Genomic DNA, 10657 nt, shown 5'->3' with positions numbered 1-10657 from the left:
GATCAACTATTTTGTGAATCATTGTTACTTGCACGCTGTAATAAATTCATTTCTTTCATCAACAGACGACGGCACTGTAGCGCCAAAACGTAAAAAGGGATCCAGTTTTATGACTGTATCTTATCGTCACAGGGTACGAACAACCTCCATATTATCTGCATAAGAGCGACGAAAACACAAAACTTTATCTCTAAAATTTGAATCTAACAGTTTTAGAAATGCCAATTTCACATAATTCGGGCAATAGTGAAATCTGGATGGTGAATTTTAAAAGTTTAATTTTGCGTGTTCGTCGTTGAGCATTTATTCCTATCAAAGTCTGCCTGAAGACGCTTTTGTATAAGGCAGATTTTGATTAGAATTAATTAACATGTTAGACCTGTAAAGGTCAGCTTATTCTCTTTATATCATGCAATGCTTACTCTATATTTATGCTATTATTAATAAAGAGGCCGACGCATCTGGTGGACCTGCCAAGAAGAAGAAGAGTTCTGCTTTCCAGACCATTTCAGCTACTCACAGGGTATATTTAGCATGAGAAAACCACCCTGTCTTTGACACAAACCACAAACCATATCCTGTGTGGAAACAAGCACAACAATTTTCCACGTGTTCCCATATGAATTTAACCTTGCATGCTAGTTTGTCTAATCCTATCAGTTTCTTATCCTATATTCTTTTACGTAACTTTTTCCAGCGTAAGATCTGAGATTTTGAAGTTTTAACACACCTCACCTATTTGTTGATCTTTTACACATGTTATCCAACCATTAAATTTTCACCATAATTTCAGTTTAAGACAATCCCCCACCTTCCATCCTACAATTTGTCTACAATTCAATCAACCTATTATTCCTTTCAATGTTGAATCAATCCTTATCCTTTAGAAACCATTCTAGACCTTTCCATTGCGAGAGTTTTATACCCAACGTGTGCCTTCCAATACCCCTTTATGTGTAAATTCCTTCTTTCCCGTTTTCAGTCACAAGATTTTGTGACATTTCATGAACACGACAATAACTTCTGAATATGAATAACAAAATATACGAATGCCATTCAATTTATCCATTCTTTCTTGGCTTGTTTGCGCTTATCTGAATATATTTATTTCTGCTTATATAATAATTGAGAAAACTTCGTAGCTTATATCAATCCGCCTTTTTCATATCTTGCACTTGCATGATCAGTAAAAAGTCAATGCACCAACGAACACCTCAACAAACAAACATATTTACTGATCCTCTCTTGTTTCCAATTTGTAGGAATCTTTGAACAAATTGATGAAGAACTTGTACAGTACTCATCCTCATTTTGTACGTTGTATTATTCCCAACGAGTTGAAACAACCTGGTAAGTAGTGCGTAATATATGGACATCAAAGGTTAGAACAATTAATGTGGGTGGTGCATCTTTAAATCACAAACGCATTCTTTGATGACATCTTTTTGAATAAGTTCCTTGAAAAGTCTGTGCTTTAGCACGTTCTTTCCGTCAATCCCCTTTTTTTCATTGGTTACGATTCGTTGCAACCGGGATTCTTTTACGATTGAATACTAGTGGTTATTCCTATGTGTTAAAACTTTCAAACTGTTTGCTTTTAGGACTTATTGACGCCCATTTGGTTCTTCACCAGCTTCAATGTAATGGTGTATTGGAAGGTATCCGTATTTGCCGAAAAGGATTCCCCAACAGAATCATCTACTCTGAATTCAAACAGAGGTAAATATTGCCATATCTATACACTATATAATGAAATGATGATGCAGAGATCGCTACAATTCAGGGGTTCTTTTGAGGAATTCAAGAAATGTTCCTAAATACTAATCATTTCCCATTTCAGATACTCTATATTGGCTCCAAATGCTATTCCTGATGGATTCGTTGATGGTAAAGTTGTTGCCACCAACATTCTCCAAGCTCTTCAGATGGACACTGCCGAATATCGTCTTGGTCTCACTAAAGTCTTCTTTAAAGCTGGTGTGGTTGGTTATCTTGAAGATCTTCGTGATGAACGTTTGACTTCTATCATCTCTATGTTCCAAGCCCATATCAGAGGTTACTTGATGAGAAAAGCCTACAAGAAACTCTGTGATCAGAGGTAAGAATATTAAAAGGATGATTTGAGTAACTGTAGACCAAATAATTAATGTCCTTAGGACATTTACCAATGACTGGTTGAATTTTCTTCTAAAACTCATTTTCATGCGGCAGCTACAGCTAGTACATGGTGCTCTGCATATGGCGCTTGAACATTATCAAAAATACGTATTATTAACAATTCTGTGTATCCTTTCAGAGTTGGGCTGTCTGTTATCCAGAGAAACATCAGAAAATGGCTTTTGATGAGAAACTGGCTCTGGTGGAAACTTTACACCAAAGTAAAGCCTCTTTTGAACGTTGCCCGTGCCGAGGATGAGATGAAAGTGAAAGAGGAATTACTTGAAAAGACCAAATCCGAACTCGAGAAAACTGAAAAGGTCAAGAAAGAGCTTGAGGAACAGAACGTCACTCTTCTACAACAGAAGAATGACATGTATATCCAACTACAGGCTGAACAAGACAACGTTGCCGACTGTGAAGAGAAGATCGAGAAATTGATCAAACAGAAGGTTGATTTCGAATCCCAGATCAAGGAAATGGAAGAGAGACTGCTCGACGAAGAAGATGCCGCCGCTGAACTCGAAGAAAAGAAAAAGAAATTAGACAAAGAGAACAACGACCTCAAAAAAGACGTCGAAGATCTCGAAACAAATCTTGCTAAAGCTGAACAAGAGAAACAAACCAAAGACAACCAAATCAAAACACTCCAAGATGAGATGTCCCAACAAGATGAACAGATTGCTAAACTTAACAAAGATAAAAAGAACATGGATGAAGCCCACAAGAAAACTCTTGCCGATCTCCAAGCTGAAGAAGACAAAGTCAATCATCTTAGCAAACTCAAAACCAAATTGGAACAAACTCTTGACGAGGTTTGTTTTTTCATGTAAAGTTTATATTTTGGATGATATATATTATGTTACTTAAAACGTTTACGAATCAGATATTAATATTAACTTTGAGAGAAACACTGGGTCGACAAGCAATATTCCATCAGGTATTTCAAATTGGACATTTTTCATTGCTGTTTCATTTGCTTTCAGCTTGAAGATAATCTTGAACGAGAAAAGAAAGTTCGGGGTGACGTTGAGAAGGCAAAGAGGAAGTTAGAACAAGATTTGAAAATGACTCAAGAAACAGTTGAAGATTTGGAAAGAGCTAAACGTGACCTGGAAGAAAACGTCAGACGAAAGGATGTCGAGATCAGTGGTCTTCACTCCAAATTGGAAGACGAACAAAATCTTGTTGCACAGCTTCAAAGAAAAATCAAAGAACTTCAGGTATTTGGGTACATTCGAATTCTTATTTTCACATTCATGGCAAATTTCGATATCATTGTATTATTATATGCTATAACCAAATTCTAATTCACGTCATCACCACTATTGGACTGGTCAGCTGAAGAGGAGTACAGAGGTAAGTGGAACTTTTCTGCTGTAAAAATAAAGATTGCTGTGAAAGAATTTGTTGTTTTCTCTAACCCCTGTCCACCTCCAAACCTTACTATCTCAATCTCAGTAACTTCCCTTATATTGATCAGTTCGCCCACCCTAGTATGTTTCCACTTGCTTCCACTTATTTACACTGTAGTCTTCCCAACCTTATATATTAACTCTGGGAGTCATTTAGCTACACGCGTATGCCTGAAAGCTTCCGTTTCTATATGCTATTTCAATTAATAACAAACAATAACAAAAACCTCTCACTGTTAAAGTAGTGATATTTTAGTAATGGATATTTTAAAATATCTTCGCGAAATAAAGAGTGCATTAAATGCATTATATTCGTCATTGTGGTAAAAATTCTGAAAAATTACAATAGAACTTGGACCCACAAAGACAGATTCTTGGGTCGATTCCCGTGAACCAAATTATAGGGCATCCCATAATGATGCAGGTTCTTTAAAGGGAAGACACCGCCGTCTAACTTCCAAAACCAATCAATTACTTTTCGCCGCCATTTTTTTTTATTTCGACACTTCTAAGTTGCTTTCCCAACTAGCAATGTTCTGTAAGCGTACACTGGTTACAGCTCATCAGTGAAAGAAAGAAACTTGTCAGTTTAATGACAATAGGGAAAACGCTTTTAAAAATCTAAAGCAATCGTAAAGTCGAAAAATAAACGAAATGTGGTAGAAAAATCGTTTCACTAACATGCCGTGATATTTGAGTGCAAAAACAAATATTATACCGAAGAACGTGCCATAAAGGACAAGCCTGTTATACGAATCAAACATAGATCTGTGTATTCTATCATTATAAAAATAAGCATCAAATCTGTTACCCTTAGTCCGTTAAAATGTCCTTTTATTTGTTTCGATGCAATATAATTCTCAGCAACACTTGCCAAACGATTGTTGTGTTCCTAAAATATACAACCATACATATGCCATGTCTTTCTCTACCGCACATTACCACGAGAGAGGTTGTGATGCACAACACAAATCGTGAAATATTACAACGCAATCGGATCAAATCTCGTGTAAACCCGTTTTTTTTTAATTCATTCGAATGGTTTCTTAACGAAATACATTTGGATGACACAGTTTGACATTATGTAATATATTGCTACAATATATACAATAATTTGACCAACTTTCAGTACTTACACATTGGCATATTGGAAACGGGCCAGAAGATCGGGCTAACTTTATATCTATGTTATTATGACGAAGAATTGAAACGTTTCCAAGAAAAACATTTCTAAGTGATGAGTAAATTTAAAGTTTATCTTGACTTATTAATGTAACAGTTTCACTTATTTTGGATATTTCTTTTGTGTGGGGGCTTGGTGCTGGGATTAAAACTGTTAAGTTTCATTTGCCCAGGAGCCGTTCTTCGACACAATTCTCCAAAGCAGTCCGCTTTTGCACAGAAGACACTTATAAATTCAAGGAGAAAATCGAGCAAATGTCCTGTGACATAAGCAGATCCGTAACTAGCCCGGGGTCGCTTGAGGGCCCAAATAGCAGCTACCAAATTTAGATAAATCGGAAGCTATTATTATCCACGTATTGGTCAAATGAGAAACATATATTATTTATAGTGTTATAATTACCTTTTAATTGCATGTTCATATTTAGTTCCCGCATTGCCATGTGGCCCCCGTGTTATTATGTTAAAATATTCTTGCATAAATTACCGTATTGCACTCTTAGCTCCTATCCCGACCAAGCCTCTCCGTATTTAACGAGTTCAAACCTATGCTGTATAATCTAATTACGCTGTATTAACAAGACAAGATTTAGGGACCTCATACGGTGCCTATTAAATATCTTATCTCTGCAAGTTATCATTAAATCCGCATGTCACAATCTCTAACCCATTTCAGAAGTTCTAAATAATTTGATAAACTATGATAGATTATTAGGCAGAAGGCAGCTGTCAGTCATTTCTTAATCTTCTCAAAATCTCATACAAGAAAATGTAAGCATTTGAACTTTCTGGTCTGTTGGTTACTGTTGTGAAACACGATCTGCCGTGCCTCGGCTAAATAAGGAAAACGCCGGTACAGCGTGCGCCATACACACGTGGCTTGCACCGTACTCTAGACGGTAGCTACTGAAACAAGATACCCAAACCATCTCGACCTAATGATATTAAGCGAATACAGGAATGTATGCTATATACCTTTACTCACACGCGTTTCTAATTACAATAACTTTCACGTGAAAATAGTTTACTTGAAATAGAATCTTCGCAATAAGTCTTACTGATAAACCTGGGGTTGTCGAAATTATGTTACTCATAGCAATATATTAGACCATCCTCCTTTCGTGCCGACTATCTGCTCTCCACTGGAATCAAACTGACTCGGACTTAAAATAGTGAAAACTACACATTTCTTGGCACAATTTCGAAAATTTATTTTTAAAATAACCTATCCGGAAAGATTCACCTTCTAGATCATACTCAAGGTTGAAGAATACCAAAGGGAGGGGGTGACTCTTGCTCATTAGCATATTCCGAAACGAACAGCCATTAAAGGAGGAGGCGTGTATGTTGTGTATGTGCTATTATTCGACACTCGTTACTAAATGATGATGATCGACACACACAAAACGTAAACAGGGGGTGAATCACAATGGTTTCGTTCTTATAGACACGACATTATTACGTTTTAACTTCTCCGGATTATAAATTTTACTCTTTATGTTTTCGGCTTTTGTGGGTGTTGATGTTAATCAAACTTTGATTCGTTGCGGCCTTGGATTATTTCAGTCATCGTCTTCCTTATCTCTATTGGAGGAATAGGTAGGAGTAGTTAAGTTATCACCTCACCAAATAGTTTAGATAGTTTAATTAGATAACACAAAACGTTTTTTTAGAGGAAGTTAACTTTTCGATGTCATGGCAACGAACGGGGAAACAACTGCGCCAGATTCCAGTGATGTAAAGGAGGAGTCAAACGATAATACCAGTTCACCTCAAGTTGTTAAGTCTGCTGTGGAGTCTGTTCAGCCTCAGGAAGAAATACGTGATATACCCCCTCCCGTTCAAGCCACACCCGCACCCATGGAGTCGTCGGAAGCGGATACGACCAAAGATCAGATCGTTATTAAACGATCAGTGGAGTCGCAGCCCCCTGCGGCCCCTGTATCGGTACCACCGAAAGTTACTCCAGCGATAAAAAGACCTGAGGAACCAGAGCCAGAGACAAGACCACGGACAAAGAAACCATCATCCACCACATCGTCTTCAGCTTCCAGAGTAGTTTCAAGTTCATCTTCATCACGTGCAAGAACGAGTTCGGATTATCAATATGGAGATTATCTCGGAGCATTATCCAGAGAGTTTCGGGGCACCAGCCCAGCAGTTCTTGAAAACATCGCCACACATCCACTTTTGTACTCTAAAGCCTACGAGCCAACATATGGATCGAAATTAAGTGCTCGAAGTAAAAAAGTGATACGGGACACAGCCGAGTTGGCAACATCATGTCCAGGATTAAAGGCTCTTCTTGAAGTATAGTATATTATCATGTTGCTCTAATGCATGATATCGTTATTTGCCATGAATGTGAAATAATTGTAATTATGCTTTTCTTTCTTTTTCTTTTCACTGCTTTTTATCCATGATTTGGAATTTCAGGTATTTCTGTTCCTAAAGCTTGAACCATTGGTCAAATTCGACCACGTTACAGTATGCTTATTTAACGAAAAAGGCATTGTTTTTTAATGTTTTTATTACATTTGCGTTAAACATGCATCTTTCAAAAGAATAAAAATATCTCGGTTAAAAATATCGCCAAATTTCTCAAATTTCTGTTATCACTGCCAAAATGTAGATAAATTTTTATTTCTTGCTGACTCATTTGGGAAGTATTTAGATATCGGCATCAATGACGTGGTTCAAGTTTTAAAATGAAGGGAGGCTTGCCATTGGAATTAATTTAATAAGTTTCTTCAATTAAAACTGGATTTACGAAGAATTTCGGGGATTTCGCATGAATGGATTATTAAGTTTATGAAGTTCCAAACTATGGATAATATTTTTCTTGGATAAAGCTATTCTTCTCTGCATTTATATCGTGGATTTATTTGTTTAAAACTTGGATTTATTTTCGAAGTGAAATTTTAAAATGACCCACCATCTTTTGCAGGCTCGAATTGAAGAGCTCGAAGAAGAATTGGAAGCTGAGAGACAAGCTAGAGCAAAGGTAAGTAACCTATATTTCTTCTGATTAAACCTATTTCTTGTTTTTCTTGTACATATTATATTCCAGGTCTATACTGACCTATTTCTAATTGATGTTCAAAAGCTATCTAATACCTCCTACAGTTTCCGTTCTATGTATAATCCACGAATCGAATGCAGCCTTTACAGTCTTAATATACTTTTGAAATTCAGAAAGACAAATCAATCGAACTCATTGCATTAAAAATTGTGTCAAACTGCGAATAAAGCTAAGTAATATGATTTTATATGATTTTCCATGACAGAACGTTTCTGAAGCAAATAAGAGAAGAGACCCTGCTGTTTAATATTACTATATATACTAATATAAATATGCAAATGAATATGATGCATAGACAAAAGAAATGATCTTTAAAGTACAAAAATTCTGAATGCAAAATTCCCAATTCCGTATTATGCTGTCATTTCTGCAATAATATAAGCCCTGGTGTGAAAGGCATTATAATCTAGTCGTTTTTCTTCGCTATTTGAAAACTGTGCCAAGATATACAATACCTGCCAAAATGTACTTCATGTACAAACATCTTGCATCAGATAGCATTGTTTTTTACTGGTTTTTCTTTCTCGGTCTAAATATAGTGCCTTGACTTACTCAGACGTTTTGCCAGGCGACTCATCAGTTTATACTGTTATCTAAGAAAGTCTAAATATAGCTCTTAAGTATTATCTTGAAGCTATGATTAACAAGAAAAAGAGAAAAACCTCACATGTTCACCAAATCAAATTTCACCTTTTGAAATTTCGCCAAATGATGAACAATTAATTATTTTCAAACAAAGTTTTATAGCCATTACAAAAGATGAGAAATATTTTATTTCGAAAGAATTCTTGTATAACTATTAACGCCATTTTGTTTAGAATGTTGAACTCTTTTGTAAAGATAGATGCGAAAGAAACATATTTCATACCGGCAACGTCAGTCCTGTTAGATCTTTTGGAATTAAATGGATTTCATATGGCAAAATAACTTACTAGGTTAAATCTTGAGTTTCCCATTTACATAAAAATTTCATTTTGTTAAAATTAATCCTTTATATCTTAATAAGAAAATAATAATATCAATGATTTTAATAATGATATCAAAATAATAATATCAATGATTTCAATAATGATATCAAAATCAATGATTTTAATAATGATATCAAAATAATAATATCAATGATTTTAATAATGATATCAAATAATATATCAGATTCAATAATGATAACAAAATAATAATATCAATGATTTTAATAATGATATCACAATCAATGATTTTAATAATGATAACAAAATAATAATATCAACGATTTTAATAATGATATCAAAATAATGTAATAAATAAAACGTTTTGAAAAGACACCGACTATCTTTGGATCATGAAAACCATAACTGGAATATATCACAAAATACCAAAATATTCATGGCTCCCCAAAAACACAATATTCTGTGCCCTAACTTCTTAATGATCTGCTTTTAGGTTGAGAAACAGCGTAACGAACTTTCACGTGAAATCGAAGATGTTAGTGAACGACTTGATGAAGCTGGTGGTGCCACATCTGCCCAAATCGAAATCAACAAGAAACGTGAACAAGAATTATTGAAACTCAGACGTGATCTTGAAGAATCCACTTTACAACATGAAGCCCAGATTTCCAGCCTTAGGAAGAAACAACAAGATGCCAACAACGAGTTGTCCGACCAGATCGACCAACTCCAGAAGATCAAGAGCAGGTCTGTACCTTTGTCATTTGTAGGGACCAGTTCTCTTTGACAAAAAGTCGGTAGTATCGCAATGTCCGTTTATTTTAATCATATGATACTATAACTGCTAAAGATTTAGGACAAATGAACTTCTACTTAAAAATGTCAGATCATCGTTGGCCGCAGAATACAATTTAATCCTCAACATCCCATGAATCCGAACACGCATTAAGAATGCAGAGTTCCAATGCTAACAATTGAACTTTTAGATTAGAGAAAGAAAAACAACAGATTAAGGCTGAAGCTGAGGATGCCCTCCACCAACTTCAACATAGTAGTAAAAATAAGGTGAGGAGCATGCATGTACAGTCTCTAGATGTTGCATGAATACATGGTGCTCCTTCCTGAACAATACGATTTAAATACAGACCTAGATGTTTTGTTTCATTGCCACAACTGATTGCAAACCATGATCACACAAGAGATTAATTTAGTGTAGTGACTATAGAAACGAAACAACCAGATCTGCTATTTTATAATATTGTTCCATGACCACAGACCAAGGCCAAAAACACTAACAATGTTAAAAACATTATCACCTAGCATCACACCATGAGGATATTTCTTACTTTTTGGTTTGTGGTTATAAATAAATAGTTCATGGAACATATTGTTTTTTTCTCTTTACGCATGCTGCATGATTTATATTGAACTTCAAACAGACAAGACAGAGAAAAATTAAACCTTCAAATTGAACTGGAAGAATTAGAAATATTGCTTGAAACTCGTCATATGGTATCCATTTTCACTTTCTTTATAGGTACAAATCAGTCAATTTTTAACTAAATACAAAACGTTTTTCCCGAAATATATGCATGTTTCACGAAAATGTGGACATCTTTACTTTGCATGCGAGTGGTAAAAAGCGGTGTTTCCAGTCAAAGGAAACTTCAGCAGATGATTATAATCTCTTGTGATATTTGTAGGGTATGTCCGAAAAGATGACCAAACAAGTCGAATCCCAAATGGCTGAACTCAATGCCAAGGTTGAAGAAGCTAACAGAACCATCAGCGATTTACAATCCAACAAAAACAGACTTCAACAAGAAAGCTCTGAACTCACTCGTCAACTCGAAGAGGCTGAGCATCGTGTTGGTCAACTCACCAAGGAAAAGAAT

The 10657-nt window shown here is 35.5% G+C and overlaps 2 protein-coding genes across 2 annotated transcripts; both read left to right on the top strand.

Moving 5' to 3' along the window:
* Positions 1 to 94: 94 nt before the first annotated feature.
* Positions 95 to 2705, top strand: LOTGIDRAFT_65952 (hypothetical protein; the record flags this gene model as incomplete). The annotated part of the gene is made up of 5 exons (XM_009069032.1): positions 95 to 133; positions 1263 to 1350; positions 1602 to 1719; positions 1841 to 2098; positions 2297 to 2705. Coding segments are annotated over 5 exons (912 nt in total), but the record flags the coding sequence as incomplete, so codon positions are not given.
* Positions 2706 to 2804: 99 nt separating this feature from the next.
* Positions 2805 to 3380, top strand: LOTGIDRAFT_59092 (hypothetical protein; the record flags this gene model as incomplete). Its single annotated transcript, XM_009069029.1, has 2 exons — positions 2805 to 2972; positions 3144 to 3380. Coding segments are annotated over 2 exons (405 nt in total), but the record flags the coding sequence as incomplete, so codon positions are not given.
* Positions 3381 to 10657: the final 7277 nt, after the last annotated feature.

The sequence above is a fragment of the Lottia gigantea genome, assembly GCF_000327385.1.
Source record: "Lottia gigantea unplaced genomic scaffold LOTGIsca_98, whole genome shotgun sequence".
NCBI lineage: Eukaryota > Metazoa > Mollusca > Gastropoda > Lottiidae > Lottia > Lottia gigantea.
Note: the sequence above shows the minus strand (reverse complement) of the source record. Positions and strands in the feature narration are given on the sequence as shown.